Source organism: Anabrus simplex, chromosome 14 (genome assembly GCF_040414725.1).
Source record: "Anabrus simplex isolate iqAnaSimp1 chromosome 14, ASM4041472v1, whole genome shotgun sequence".
In the NCBI taxonomy this organism is placed as follows: domain Eukaryota; kingdom Metazoa; phylum Arthropoda; class Insecta; order Orthoptera; family Tettigoniidae; genus Anabrus; species Anabrus simplex.
Window position 1 is genome coordinate 39,057,163 of NC_090278.1, and position 16,760 is coordinate 39,073,922.

The 16,760-nt window shown below is 40.5% G+C and overlaps 2 protein-coding genes across 3 annotated transcripts in view; one reads left to right on the plus strand and one right to left on the minus strand.

The window, feature by feature from the left end:
* LOC136885434 (NAD(P) transhydrogenase, mitochondrial) overlaps positions 1 to 12,738 on the minus strand; it is a 151,317-nt gene extending 138,579 nt beyond the window's left edge. For both annotated transcript variants that reach the window (XM_067157984.2, XM_067157985.2), the window contains exon 1: positions 12,558 to 12,738. The gene's annotated coding sequence lies outside the window, so the exon portion shown is untranslated. The remainder of the gene's footprint in view (positions 1 to 12,557) is intronic.
* A 297-nt stretch (positions 12,739 to 13,035) lies between these two features.
* LOC136885455 (isocitrate dehydrogenase [NADP], mitochondrial) overlaps positions 13,036 to 16,760 on the plus strand; it is a 153,597-nt gene continuing 149,872 nt past the window's right edge. The window contains exon 1 of the mRNA XM_067158016.2: positions 13,036 to 13,189. Coding sequence (XP_067014117.2) covers positions 13,090 to 13,189 — 100 coding nt within the window. The 5' untranslated portion in view covers positions 13,036 to 13,089. The remainder of the gene's footprint in view (positions 13,190 to 16,760) is intronic.

Here is a 16,760-nt window from a genome sequence, read left to right on the forward strand (position 1 = left end):
CTGGGATCTGTGCCAAGTGTTCTAATAAGGTTCCAGACTTTACGACCAGAATGTGTGAAGTTGAGTCCTGCCGTTGTTTTATGCCATTTTTCTCTTATGTTCTTATTCAGAGCTCTCCAGAGGTCATCACCTGTCACGTCGTCGTGAGATTCTTGATATTTGGCATATAACTCATTGCACCTTATCCACCTGACACACTTCAATCGAAATATTGGTTCATGAAACATCCGAATATTCTATGTATACAATGGAACAATATTTTATATTATTATTATTTTATTTCATTATTATTTATTCAATTATTTATATAACTGGATGGAGGTTATTTGATTATTAAAAGTATTTGATTATCCCATCACTAGTTAAGATCCAAGTTAAGGTGATCATGGTCATCACAGCTGTATTTGTATCAATGATACAGGAGATCATTGAGTAAAACTACATCTCTAACACAGCCTGTTTAGCTAAGTTATTAAGAAACTCTGGAATATGTGTTAATCATTTATGTCAATTATATCATAGTATTATTCAGACACACATGTGTTGTATATGGAAGTAATCCACGCTTCATTACATCAGAGGTCACCATAATATTGACTTACAGCAAATACAAGGCAAAATGGTAGTAGACGGGCTCTGCAAAGAAAACAGAAGGATGAAAATGAAACTGATCAGAAAACCACATGCAGTATTGGACAAAATAGTTAGGCCATCACTTGAAAAGTATATTCTTTCTTCTTTGAGCACAGAATACTATAAAAAAAAGATTGATTGATTGATTGATTGATTGATTGATTGATTGATTGATTTAAATATTTATTTATTTATTTATTTATTTATTTATTTATTTATTTATTTATTTATTTATTTATAGTATGACTTACAGTGGCAGGAGTGTCCGAGAACATGTTCAGCTTGCCTGGTGTAGGTCTTTCTATTTGACGCCGACAGGCGACATGCGTGTCTGGATATGAGACGATGATAATGAGGTATGGAAATGGTGAAACCCAGTGTCAGCACAGCCTAATCCTGTCGAATAACACCAAGGGGTCTGCTCAAAGCTTTACGTCCCCATTTGACAGACAAATCACCATCAATAGCGTCCTATGCTCTCACTCCCTATGAGCACTGCGGAGAGATTTTGGAAATTAATCCAGGTTTTTTGGCACACAATGTGGTGATTAGAAATTATATACCACCACCTCCCATACCCTGCCAGCCAACATTCTGATGGTGAAATTTTTTCGACCAACATGACTCGAACCGGTTAACCACGGTGTCAAATCATATAGACTTTAACGCCTTGATCTTGGCCACCAGACAGTCTAAGAAACATATAACTTCCATTAATAAGGTACACACAAGCATATGTTCATTTTTAGCCTGAGGAGCTCAAATCAGTAACCTTGGGAGTACTGCTCTTTTCTTTCTGCATACCTATTCAACCAACATTAGGTTTGCAAGACCTAAGAACGTCATTCATTTTCGTGCCCTCTGCATCTCTTCTCATTCTTTTGCAGCAATGTTTATTATCTGAAATTTCAGGCACCTTTACCTTTACTGTTCTGATTACAGTTATGAGGGAATGGTTATCTATTATTACTTGATTTGAGAACTGGAGAAGTTCAAAGGGAAAGCAGCATGATTTTGTAAACTTTGGGCTGGGAAAGATTTGGGAATAAGGAAACGAGCCACTTTGACTAAGCAGAATGTTCTGAGGTGTCAGTGGAGAGATGTCTTGGAACGACATTAGCAGTTGAATGAGCTTGGAGTGGAGTTTTTAAAAGTAGGAAATGCCAAGTATGAAGATGAAGTTCAAAATTCAGGAGGACAAATTGCGACAAATATTTGTTTAAAAAGACAGGAATTAAGGATGTTTGATAAATTTCCAACTTCTTTGAAATCATTTACGAAAAAACGAGAACTGATAGGGAATCTGCCACCTGAGCAACAACACTAAATGTTGATAAGCGTGACTGATTGACTTATTGATTGAGACTAACGATAAAAAGTATCACAGTGAAAGCAATATCAGTATTGGTGAATAATACTATTATAATAATTTTTCATAGGTTAATTTGAAACCCAAATAAATTATCAAATAGCCTAATGTTCAGTAAACCACTGTAATACATCCATTTTAAACATAAATAATGTCAATGAACAGCCCAGACTAAACTACTGTATATTTGTTACATATCATAAATTTATTAATTTTTTTTATTTTTTGTTTTGCTAGTTGCTTTACGTCACACCGACACAGATAGGTCTTATGGCAACGATGTGAAAATGGGAAACGACGGAAAACCATCTTCAGGGCTGCCAACAGTGGGGTTCGAACCCACGATCTCCCGAATACTGGATACTGGCCGCACTTAAGCGATTGCAGCCATCGAGCTCGGTCTAACATATCATAAATATTGCTAATTGGAAGTTAACCGATGCGAGCTGAAGAGCCTTGTGGTGTGTGCGGTTTTTTTTTTTTGTTTGTTTGTTTTTTTTTACCTCTGAGATGTAGTCACTATAGTCTTACTATCCTACTTGTAGTTACTATGTTATTTCAATTACATACGCTTGTCATGCAGTGTATAATGTTCTCTGCCTCTAGAGTAGCTAATTCTGTAGCTTTTGAAGTGGGCATATTGTAGGTATCAAGTGCACACGAACACTTGTCAGCAGGAATGGGGCCAGGTCTGCAGGCTCAATCAAGCATTCTAAAATTGTTCTCAGTATCTCATGTTCCAAGTGGTTTATAACAGTAACACAGTCACATATGGACCTACCACTTCTCTAGTCATGTGTATAGTGATGAAATTAGAACACATATCAGAGAGTGGCCACTAAGTAATAGATATCCAAGTGCAAGGAAAGGGAAAATATTTGTTGTTTGAGTCATCAGTCCATAGACTGGTTTGATGCAGCTCTCCAGGTGCTGTAAACTATTAAAAATTTGTTAAAATACGTAGGAAAAAGGTCCTGAAATCTACATATTTTTTAAAAAATTCTCAGTCTTTGAAGTTGGTATGTAAATCAATGGAACACTATAAGTAGCTGTTGAAATGATTGGGAATTAGAAGTGGAAGGGCAAAAACGATTTATAGACAACAAAAAGTACTGGGGTTCTGGGGAATATAGTGGAGGAGCAGACAACAAAATTGGAAAGAAAAAAAATAAAAAGCTACAATATGGTGGGTTTTTGATGCTCTCTGAGCAAATTTTGACAAAGAAGTAAATGCTGACAGTTTAGCAACTTAAATGTGGTAACAATAGTTTTTTGAGATTTTGATTCAATACTATATAATTAACTTTCATCAAGGAACAATAAGACGTGTATTACAACGAAATAGAAAATATAATATAAAAATATACATATATTATACATTCAATGTATAATGCAACACATTTTATTTCTCGGCTAATTTAAGTTTTTTAAAATTGGAATTTTGTTTGGGACATCTTTGAATATTCCCGCTTCATCTCATAGAGTTTAATTTCCTATAGGTGGCAGAGCTATAACTAGCCTTCAAAATGGCATCTGTAACGGAGGTGCATACCAAACAGAGAGCAGTTGTTGAGTTTCTTTTGGCGGAAAACCAGGGCGCTTGCAGAATGTCTATGGAAGTGGACAAAAGCATGGTGAGTCGTTGGGCGAGATGTGTTTCATCATCACAACATCGAGTAAACCTGTCTGATCTCCCGCGGCAATCCAACTCTCCCAGAAAGAAAAAGTTCAAAACCATACCCTCAGCTGGTAAAGACATGGCAACGGTCTTCTGGGACTCTGAAGGGGTTATGCTGTTCGATGTCTTCCCTCGCGGTGAAATGATCAACTCTGAAGTGTATTGTGCTACTCTAAGGAAATTTAAGAAACTACTTCAGCATGTTCGTAGCCACAAAAATGCAAATGAACTTCTCCTTCTCCATGACAATGCAAGACCTCACACAACTCTGCGCACCCAACAGGAGCTCACAAAACTTCAATGAACTGTTCTTCCTCATCCACCCTACAGCTCGGATCTCGCACCATCCGACTTCCATCTGTCTGGCACTACACGGATGATGGGGAAGTTATTGCTGCAGCATGACGTTGGCTCCGACATCAACCAGTTTAGGCATACAGGCTGTCACATTACGGTGGCATAAGGCCGTAGCACTGAACGGAGATTATGTTGAAAATAAGGTATTGGAGCAAAAGGATTGGGAAATAACATGGTGTATTTGAATCCTCAGTAAAAGCAACCTGCTTTTAGAAAAAATGTGTATTGCATTATATGTTGAACTCACTTCATACAATACAATTAAGTATAATATACAATAAAAAGTAATTTAGTATTTGACTACACAGTAATGATGATGATGCTTATTGTTTAAAGGGGCCTAACATCTAGGTCATCGGCCCCTAATGATACAAAATGAGATGAAATGTTATGACAATGTAAAAATCCATAATCCTCCACTGACCAGAATTCGAAAACGTGAGGATGAAGAATGAATGGATGGAATGAAGTTAAAACAATCCGTGGGTCTGACCCGCAATGCCCCACATTCCCAGAAACTAGCGTTAAACAATAGTATTACTGACCAATGGACTGCTTTTAAAGCACAAAAATCGATCAATGATGCTTGTAGTCAAAACGGGTCCAAAATCCAGGTCATCAGCACCTCATAATGGTACTTATCGCTAGGAAAATAGAACCATGCTATTTGTCATGTTGCGGTACTAATCAAAAGAAGCGTAGACTCGCGGTATTCCATACATTATGGTACTACTCAAAGGTAATGAAATTCGCACATGTAACATGGACCTATGGTGTTTCGCACACTGCGGCGCTATTTACAGGCAATGCAAACCTATGGCTTTCCTCACATAAGTGGACTAACCATAGGGACCCGCATTATCCCGTGGTGTTCCTCACATAGTGGCCACTAAGCATAGGCAAGGTAGAACCATTGTGTTGCTCATCCCATGGTGTTGCTCATATAGGGGTACGAATCACAGGTACTGTAAAATGCATCCTGAGCCACACACTGTCGCTACTAATCACAAACCTATTTTGTACCTAACATGGTGGTGTTCCCTGCATGATGCTACTAATTACGAGTAGTCTCATGGTTCTAATTTGATAATCCCTTGGTCGCCCCTTTTAGTCGCTTCTTACGACACGCAGGGGATACCGTGGGTGTATTCTTCGTCTGCGTCCCCCACCCACAGGGGGTTGTGTGTTTGGTCCGCGAGAGGTATTTTATTTCCCTTAAGCCCGCCGGCAAGCCGGTTAGGACCCCCCTATCCGCCACCTGGGACATGCCGCCACATGGGAGTATGACCTCTCCCCCTGTTACGCCAGCGTAGTAGTTTCGTGGACTACACAGTAACAGACACTAGATAGAACTACAAAAACACAATGACTGACAGACTGCCAGACTAATGAATTCGCGCAGCAAACGGGTGAATCATAAAGAATCGTACCTCACCGACCATGACCTTCACAAGAATATATCCCTCCTTTCCTTCTTCACAACACATGCTAGAAGTGTGATTACTATCTGACGGTACAAACCTGCGTGAAGCCCCGAGCTTGCAAGGAAAAGTAGGAAAAGGAAGGTAGTGGAGGGGTTAACTTCTGCTGAGCGATTGGGAGTGAAATAAACCCTTGTCACCAGGAGCTGACGTGAACCTTTCCTTAGCAACTAGCGAAGTGAACGTTCTTCCCCATGCAGCACATGGACTCGTCCACATACAAAACTCATTTAATGCAAAAGTACAGTTTTGTACCATCACGCTTCTATACGCAGCTGCGCAAGTCTCCACTACTTGCTGTAGAAATGTACGAATCGATTAGCTGCATCAATGATATTTTGTGTGTATTTCCACTAAGTGAAAATTACAATCCACAGCCTGTTTCCAGTCATTCAACCAGGTCAGGATGGAATTAATGAAGCCCCGATCTAGCGGCGAGGTAGGAACTGTGCTGGCTGCTGAAGCCTGTCGCACTCCTCTGGGGCAATCGTTAATGAATGACAGATGAAATTAAATGATATTGGAGAGTGTTGCTGGAATGAAAGATGACAGAAAAAACCAGAGTACCCAAAGAAAATACTGTCTCACTTCTACTTTGTCCAGCACAAATCTCACATGGAGTGACCAGGATTTGAATCACAGAACCCAGCGGTGAGAGGCCAGCTGCCGCCTGAGCCACAGAGGCTCTATGACCACTCTCATGTCAAGTAAAAAGTCTCAGCTAATGGTTAATGTTGGTGGTGGTGATTATTGTTTTAAGAGGAAGTACAACTAGGCAACCATCCTCTATGTAACACTAATCAGAGGGAAAAAATAGAAGGGATCCGACATTTCGAAAAATGAAGATATCGGCCAAAGGAAGACAATGGCCACGAAGGGCGTGAAAATTAAAGACTCCCTAGCCCTCACAAACCTAATAGCGTCGGGGTCAGAAAAGAACAATAGTTGACCAAGAGAGGTCGGATAGATAGATGAAAGTGAGGAGCCTAGCACAAGTAAGTGGAAGCAATGCAGGGACTCAGCTAAGGGCCCCATGGTCGCCTCTTACTACAGGTAGGGGATACTGTGGGTGTTATTCTACCACCCCCACCCGCAGGGGGATTAGCTAATGGTTACCAGACTATGCAAATAGGTGTGGGGCTCGATTGGAGCCTGAAAGACTAAGTCAGCAGGATCACTGAGAACTGGTAGAGATACTGATTTCTACAAACCTTGTGGTACTCTCTAACCAATCACTGGATCTCCTAGCTAATTCACATCAAGAATGAAAATGAGGAAGACTGTACTAGACACTGATTTCTAATGAATCCGGAATGCAGTCACCTACAAATACGAGGACCTTAGGAGAAGACAATGTTCATTCAACCACAATACGGCAAGCGAGTCTGAGCTATTTCAAGAAGGAAGAATCCTTAGCCCAGTAAATTGTTAAAAGACCTTGTGGGATCCCATGTGTCACCTCGTAATCTGCAGGTCGTTGGCTGAACAGCGGTTGCTTGGTAGGCCAAGGTCCAGCCATATGACATCCATTCCTGTCTCTAAGGAAAGCAGCCATAAATCAATAGACCACGGATCTACAAGGTATTGGATGCCACAGTCTAGTGGTGGTCATCGGTTCTCTGCCTATCACAAGGTTTTGACATGCATTTACCAAGACTACCTGTCTTCTGCCATCCTTTTAGTCTTCCAGTATCTTCCATTAATTTTCACACTGTCTATCATCTGATACCTCTTTCTTCCTCTATTAACACTAATCAGAGGGGAAAATGGGAAGGGTCTAACACTTCGAAAAGAAAAAAAAGAAGATATCTGCCAAATAAAGACACAGGACACGAAGGGCGTGAAAATGAAAGGCTCCCTAGGCCTCGCAAACCTAATACCGTCGGGGTCTGGAAAAAAAAAAATTGATCCAATGGAGGCTGGATAGGATAGATGAAAGTGAGGAGCCCGGCACAAGTAAGTGGAAGCAATGCCAAGAGCCAGCTAAGGACCCCATGGTCACCATCCGTGCTTCCAAATTAAGAGCCACTGGGGTCCTTATTTTAGTTGCCTCTTACAACAGGCAGGGGATACCATGGATGTTATTCTACTGCCCCCCACCCACAGGAAACATGCCAGAGTTTAAATGGTTTTATGATGCTCCAAAGTAGGTCAATATAGGGATGAAAGAACAACTAAGATTCATCCAGATCTGATCTAGAACGAGTGACAAATGCTCTGAATTCTCTTCAAGTGAACCTTGAGCTAGTCACATAAGGTTATCAGTTACTTACTCAGTCCTGTATTTTTAAATCTTGTTTCCACGTTCAAAAAGGAGAGAACAGGATATGCCAAGGCTATATAGATACACATTTTTATCTGATCACTGATAAAGAACAATATTTCATAAGTAGTTAAAGTGCTGTAAATTAAATGAAGATAATATGTACCATATTACATAAGAATGGAGGACAGAGGCATAAAGAAAAGTGGGTTAGGCTCATGTTTAACACTGTAATGAAGAAAACACATTAACTTCAGTGGAGTACTCTCATACTCTTGTTCTCTTAATATTAATTTAATAATAATAATAATAATAATAATAATAATAATAATAATAATAATAATAATAATAATGTTTTACGTTCCACTAACTATTTTTACGGTTCTGAAGACGTCAAGGTGTCGAAATTCTGTCCCGCAGTTCTTTTACATCCCGGTAAATTTACTGCCGAATTTGATGGCCACTTTTAACCCGCGAGAGGTCGCGTCACGGTCTTTTAGACCGGGCGTATACATGTTATATTCTTTCGAAATAGTTTCACGGTATAAAGCGTCATCCCTTCCTGTATCTTTCAATGGACTCGTCCACTACACGTGGTTACGTTCGCTGTTCCCCACTTTCATCACCAGCCAGTCGGTGGAAAGCTTTTTCTGTAAAGCTGGTCGTTTCCACCGTGCGCGACTCCTGCTGTTGCCTCATTACACGGTCCTTTACACCGTGCGCGACTCCTGACGTTCACCGTCCGCGGTCTTTCCTGTCGGTATAGAAGTGTTTGAGTCCCATGGATATGTTTCTCTTCAATAACAAAATGTGTTTTCCTACAAAACGTGTAATAAAGTAAACTCGTGTCCTCATCCCGAGGTGGTGCAACTCTTTTCAGGCGCACCCCCTGTTGGAGGTGAGCTGCATGTACCGCATACCAGCCCTCAAATTTCTGGCAGTACCTGGAATCGAACCCGGACCCCAGAGGACGGCAGCTAATAACACTAACCGTTACGCAACGGAGGCGGCCAACATATACTATATATCGATATATGGATACATTTTTATTTAATAATTCAATATGTTTTGCTACAAAAACCGGTATTTAGTTCCACGGATATATTTTTCTTTAACAATACAATGTGTTTTCTACAAAAATCGGTATTTAGATTCACGGATATATTTTTCTTTAATAATACAATGGGTTTTGCATTAAAAATTGGTATTTTGTTTCATGGATATGCTTTCCTTTAATAATACAGCTTGTTTTGCTATAAAAGCTAGTATTTTGTTTCACGGGTATACTTTTCTTACACAATACAATGCGTTTTGCTACAAAAACTTATTTTATACTCGCCGGTCGCGACCTATCACTCTTGACGCGACCCCTAGCGGGTTAAGTGCTCTCTTGGAGATCATTTTTTTTCTATTTCCAGAGTCTTAAACTTCCCAGTGTAAAGAAAATCCACTAGTGTATTCTACGGTTCAAAAGGCCGATCTTGGGGAATCATACTTATGCATGAAGAGGTATGAGCAGAGGATCTCGGTGTGACGTATATTTTCTGTTCCGTACAACATTTCGTGCCAGTGCAACCGACCCAAAAAGTATAATCTTAATCTTACAGCCTAGGAGTGGGAAGGTGTGAAAATGGGAAACCACGGAAAACCATCTTTAAGGCTGCCGACAGTGGGGTTCGAACCCACTATCTCCCGGATGCAAGTTTACGACCACGCGCCCCTAACCGCACGGCCAACTTGCCCGGTAATGTAATTTTTAAACTTTGTTGTAATAAAAGTGTAGTAACTGACTGTAGGATAAGACAGGAAGCAGTCATTGAAAGTATTTCCTGGATCTAAGATAAGGTAGGTAGGTGTTATTCTGCCCGAAGGCAGGTCCGAACCTCCGCAGAGGTGTTCCTGAGCCGGAGTTAACGTGCGGTAGGGTGGCCAGTTCCTTTCCGCTCCTCCATTCCCTTACCCCCACCAACAGCACATGGCAACCCATTCAACTCCTGACCACGCCTAATGTTGCTTAACTTCGGAGATCTCACGGGATCCGGTGTTTCAACACGGCTACGGCCGTTGGCAATCTAAGATAAGAAACTAAAAAAAAAAATCAGAAAAACAAATTGATATACAAATGCACGATACCATTTTACAAAGTAAAGTTCCATCTCGAGACCATGATCATCATCGGATTTCTGATCTGAGCAAGAGGAACGATTCCACGCTTCATCAATTTTTGCAAGACATTAGGGTTAAAGTAGGAACCGATATTAGATATTGCTCTGTCAGTAATAAAGAGCTCAAGTCGTAATCTTCAGGAACCACGCATACAGCCCGTAAAAATAAAGATCTCTTTTGCCCTCAAATATATGGCATACGGTATATACATTGTATATATACAGTATGTATACAAAGTAGTCTTCGCAGCAACTTATTTTTTGTAGGCAAGACGTAAGCTACTGTAGTAACAAAATTCGAAGTGATATCCGACGAGATTCGAACCCATCATTAGAAGAAAAGAGTGAAGTGATACTGGTTTCGACGGCCTTTCATAGCCAAAACCTCGTCGATACTAAACAGAGTTAGTTATAACACATCGAAGGTTTTCGGCGACGCTATTAGGCTTGCGAGGGCTACGGAGTTTTTCATTTTCACGCCCTTCGTGGCCCTTGTCTTCCTTTGGCAGATATCTTCATTTTTCGAAGTGTCGGATCCCTTCCATTTTTTCTCTCTGATTAGTGTTATATAGAGGATTGTACTTCCTCTTTAAACAATAATCACCACCACCACCACCAGCAGCAGGAGATAGTGGGTTCGAACCCCAGTCGGCAGATCTGAAGATGGTTTTCCGTGGTTTCCCATTTTCACACCAGGCAAAGGCTGGAGCTGTGCCTTAATAAAGGCCACGGCCGCTTCCTTCCCTTTCTTAGACCTTTTCTATCCTATAGTCGCCATAAGACCTATCTGTGTCAGTGCGACGTAAAGCAAATAGCAATTTTTAAAAAAATTGGAAGAGAATAGGCTATGATCGGGAAGATAGCGGATGTGGCCTTAATTAAGGTACAACATTCGCTTGGTGTGATCCCGCGGAAAACCATGTTTAAAGGCTGCCGAGGGTGGGATTTGAACCCACCATCTCCCGAATGCATGCTCACAGCTAAGCAACCCTAAGCGCCCGGCCAACTCGTTCGACTTCTTCAGTTTTAACTTTACAGTGTCTATGTATGAATCTCCATTCTACTTGTAACTGGCCGATACCAAGCATTTCAACCAATAAACATTTTTTCGTTTTTATGATTTACTGTTATGGAATAGTATGAAGATTTTTTTTTAATTTATTAGCATCTCATTCAAGAATATTGCAGTTCTGATAGAATTAAAATATAAATATGAATCGGACTTGGGACCAGTTGATCTTATTCCGATGAATATCTAGATGATGTCTCAAAATGAAGCTACGTCCCCTGAGGGTTTTTTGGCCCCCAGACCACGAGTTCATCAGTGCCGATTCCGAAGACTCATGATTTTCACCACCATCTGATTACTTCCGTGATACATGGCTAACTGCATGTTTCCTACATGTGTTTCCAATCTAGTGGATCACTAGGTTACTATATAGGCCTAGAACAGACTTTAAATGGATACACTTACAATATTGTAAGCAGGGTATTGGTTTTGAAAAACAACCACAGTACCGGTATGTGGATTAGAAACTCCAACCAAAACTCAATGGTGACTAGTCCATACAAACCATGTGGATTCGAACCTCCAACCAAAACTCAATGGTGACTAGTCCATACAAACCATGTTATACAGGTTATCATGTTATCCCTATTTGTTCCTCCATGGATTCATTCCCATTTATATCCGAAGCATTCTCTGTCAACCAAAATCATTGTTTAAGCAGAATCCGAACCAACAGGATGAGTTTCCTATTTCGAAAATCTCACTTGTACTGACCAGGGTTCAAATCACGGCTGCTTTGCTGAAAGGCCAACGACGAAGTCACTCACGCATCTCAAGGTAGTTTTTGATGAACCACCGGCCCAAATATTCTGGCCGTATATTGTAGAATATGAATAAGCAAGCCACAAATAATTTTTACACATCACAATTCTCGTATTTATGGGGTTCTTTGATATAAAACAGACAAATAAGTTAATGCATTTCTAGCGCAATTATCTAGAAATGAAACAAATGTGACCATGCATAAATTTCAGTGAATGAAATGACACAGAATAAGGTTAAATGAAATGAATAGAATACTCACTGCCTTACTCTGATTCAGTCAGTTGTGATCACGGTGTGAACACATTACACTCGCTTGGTATGAAACCTTATTAAGACAAATTACATGAAATGATTTATGACACTTTGGATCCAATCCTTGCACTTCATCTCAACTTCATTCTTGCTGCCAGCTATAATACACTTAGCGTATAGTTCATATTCCTTTAGCTAAATAAACTGCAATCTTCTAACATTTATATACAGTTGTTAGTAACAATGATTTTAAAGATCGCTTAAACATAAACTGTAATTACATTTTGTACAGACAGACGTCATCATCAAATGAATTATGCATACGGTGATATATCAAATTAAGCTATAGTGCATTCCTTCTGACAGTTGTGATCTGAACTGATCTTTGCCCGGGTCAATCTGCCGGTGGTGGAGATCTTTCAGTCGCAGTGATAACGACAAGCTTACTACAGCGAGACTATACCAACGAGAAAAACTGTAAATCTACAACCTTTACAGCATCTTAACAATAACAAAAATATTTACCTAAGTGCTCAGGAGGGCGGTGTGGTACCTATGCAGCTTCGTTGCCAATAAAACGAGCTATTTTTCACTATATTCGATTGTTTAGTTCGCCGCACTGCTCCATATGCGACCCGTGTTTTGCCCTGCTCTGCTAGCTACGGTACGGAAGCGAAGTGATGAGCCGACACTGAGCCGACACGCGCAAAACAAACAATTGACTCACGAATAGGGATACCAACATGAACAATATTTAAAGGAATAACCCTACTGATATAAAGAATTAACTGGAATCACACAGGTAGAATTAACTTCAATATTAAATGAATAAGTGTACATGAAAAGTTCAAATCATATGGGATTCCTTAATGGTTGTAAGTGTGTAAATCTGCTGTGTGTTATTTCAGTGACATGCGGCAACGTGCGAAGGCATTGAAACCGAAGTGTTTCGCGTAGTAGCTACGAGAGTGCGCTAACGTCACGTTCTGAAATTATTAGCAGCAGCCAGCAGCTGATTATTGTTGAACGCAGTGGTGGCGCAAGTTGATCACGTACCATGTCTAGCACGTTGACAAAATTATACAAGGCTTTGGGGCAGATCTCCTCCAAATCGGCTAATTTTACTGCACCTGTGTGTACAAGTCACCAAAGAAACTGTAAGTATCCAATGTTTAATTTCCTACAATATGTTTTTGTAAATCAATACCTTCTATTCTTGTTTAACGCGAATCCTACGAGATGAATCGGACCGGCGCGGCGTCTGTACCACTGCACATGAAGTTACATTTTAACGATTTTGTGACTTAAAACATTCATTTATAACCTCCATATGCATTACACTGGTATTCCTGCTTCTGCATTGGCAAAGTATAGTGCATTCCATTTTAGCGTGTGTTTACAATTTGTAGTCTCGTTTGACATCCGATGTAGACGCGTGGGTAAGGTTAGATGGGTACAGTAGGCTCGCAACAGTGCCAAATATAACAAGAGTCTGGAGTCTTTCTTTAAATTTGAAGCGACTGTAGACCTACGTCAATATTACTTTGAGTCTTCATACTCGATGTGCACGTTTTAATATTCTGTAATTTATTTCCTGGTGTTGTGATTAAAATTGTAATTGTTCGTAGAATTGCACGTCACCTGTGTTATGCACTGGTGTATGACAGTGAAAGATATTGAAACTGTTACAAGGGACCCTGTGACTGTAATAGAGGTAGCGCATACTAAAATACAGTGACCTATTCCATTCTGAAGGCTCGACAGCATTGCATCTCACATATCCATAAACCTTTCAGAGCACTGATAAGAAAAAAGTGTGATGTTATTGCATCAAGTCAATTTCGGGCACAGTATCAGAGTCCAGTAGATTATTCTATTCTATTGACAGTATTTGGAGAAATCGTTCATAATAGGCAAAATAATTCTGGCCCTAGAGAAGGCGGAGAATCAGCGGATGAGGTTTTCCATTCTGAGATTGTATCTTCCTGACCTCTATCCATAGCCATCGCTGTCAGTCCCATTCCCATACCATGAGAATTTGTTGTTATATCGTCAGAATTTGACAGCCAAAATAAGGTTTCTCCACATTCTTGGCATACTTTTGAGAGAAATATTCCGACTTTACGGTATCTGGCATCAAAATGCACTCTAATCAGGTACTATAAGCATAAGGATATTAAGTAAACAGGACTATAATTCCAATATTGTTCATTACCTGAATAAATGTTATGTAGCGTTTTCATTTGTTGATGACGAATGACCTGTTTTCCAAACCACCGAGCGAGTTGGCCGTGCGGTTAGCTGTGCGCAGCTGTGAGCTTGCATTCGGGAGACAGTGGGTTCGAACCCCACTGTCGGCAGCCCTGAAGATGTTTTTGCATGGTTTCCCATTTTCACACCAGGCAAATGCTGGGGCCGTATCTTAAGGCCACGGCCGCTTCCTTCCCACTCCTAGCCTTTTCCTGTCCCATCGTCGCCATAAGACCTATCTGTGTCGGTGCGAGGTAAAGCAGATTGTTTAAAAAAAAATGTATTCCAGACCGCACTATTCTTTCATTTCACTTCATTGATTTTCTTTCCATAATGGTATTAAAATACAAGGTGTATCAAAAACGACACGATCTAGACTTGTATATCTCCTCACAAGGGAATCATTTCTCATAGAAGATCTCAGGACAAGTATGCCACTACCGAACACCGGTGCATCAAAGAAACTGCTAGCAAATCTGACTGAGAAGAGAGAAGAAGTCCAACCAGACTTCTATGGCACAGGGGCAATGATAGATCGCTCGTGGACAAAAGCTAATTTTGAATTAAGACATGTCATTACAAGATTAGCAGTTCACGGTTTTCATCACCTACTCTGCAAATCAAAACACTTCCATGACCCAAGTATAGACTGTGAGTGTAAACTATGTGGAAAAACGTGTGAACAGTACCACATTGAATTCTGTACAAGAAGAACAATGTCTATAAGTGATTATGCAAATATGTAACCCATCAATGTAATCCTATATTCTCTGTTATGGCTATTTGGCTGCATTAAATATATTATAAAATACAAGTAAGCAGGCTTGACGTTTTACGAGAATGTTGATATTGTGATCATTTAGACGGGACATGCTGTTTTACACTTTCACACGGAATCCGAACAACTGGGACGACGTGATTTTCAATTTCAAACATCCACATGCATTGGCCGGGATTCGAACCGCAACCGCCTTGGTGAGAAGCTAGAGGCAATGCCATTTTATTACGCCCCCTAGTTAAATGTATATCCCGGTTGTACGCCTGATTTTGCATATAGATTTTTTTAGGAATAGGTATCGCATAAGTGGCATAAGCTATGCAATGCTTTGGGGGGAAAAAATCATGAAGATCTGAAATGATTAACAGCAGCAGACTATTATGGAACGTGGTAGTGATGCTGATTGATCACATAAAATCTCTATGAACACGGAAACGTTCTGATAGACCTCTTTGATGAACTTTTTATCTCCTATAAAATAACCTGATACCAGGGAGTTAAGAATACAGGGGGATGCCTTGGAGCTCTGAGAGTGAAGACAGTGATCTACATAGGGGGCGTGGTCGTAATAGGCGCGAGAACGCATGCTGTTTTTTGATAGTCAAATCTATCACAGGTCACTGAAGTGAATATGTGAACGCAAATTATAATTGCGGGAATTTTCAGATGCAAACACTGTAAGACACGAAAACGTAAAAGACACTAATATTTAGTTGATGTTGTAGCTCTTACAATGTCGTGTTGTGCATACGGTTGCACAAATCAGAAATCCAAAAATATTCTTGGAATAACATTTCACATTTACGAGATTCTAAGTATGGCTTGTAATATGTAGTACAGTATATTATATTACCTCCACTGTTATTGTGCTAGTATTTCGGAGTCTCAGAAGCACCGTCCAATTTTTACGTTAGACTTGTTTATCGTCAATTTTTCCTGAGGTTTCCTGTTCATGAAGAAAGGAGAGCAGAGTGGATTAAGGCCATTAGGAGGGAAAATTCTCCTTACACCAGAATATGTTCAGCACATTTCAAACCGAAATTATTATTGCTAGTGGCTTTACGTCGCATTGACACAGATAGGTCTTATGGCGACGATGGGATCAGAAAACAATCTTCAGGGCTGCCGACAGTGGGATTCGAATCCACTATCTCCCGGATGCAAGTTCACTGCCGCGCGCCCCTAACCGCATGGCCAATCCGGAATTGTTTGATCGGTCCATGAAGAATGCAGTACCTACTAATTTTGAAGCATTTCCTTCTTACCTACAGAATTAGAGCACTCGAGGCCTAGGGAGTCTTTCATTTTCACGCCCTTCGTGACCCTTGTCTTCCTTTGGCGTATACCTTCTTTTTTCGAAATGTCGGATCCCTTCCATTTTTCCTCCTAATTAGTGTTAATAGAGGATGGTTGCCCAGTTGCACTTCCTCTTAAAACAATAATCACTACCACCCCCTCTAAAATATGTATCCCACTATGGGTGAGGACGGTAGAATAAGGCCCACGGTATCCCCTGCCTGTCTTAAAAGTCCCTGTGGAGGTGGGGGTAGTAGAACAACATCCCGGTATCCCCTGCTTTTCGTAAGAGGCGAATGAAAGGGAGAGTCCCCAGGAACTCTCAATTTGGGAGCATGGATTGGCAACCACGGCGCCCTTAGCTGAGTCCTGACATTGCTTCCACTTGTGCCAGGCTAATTTTA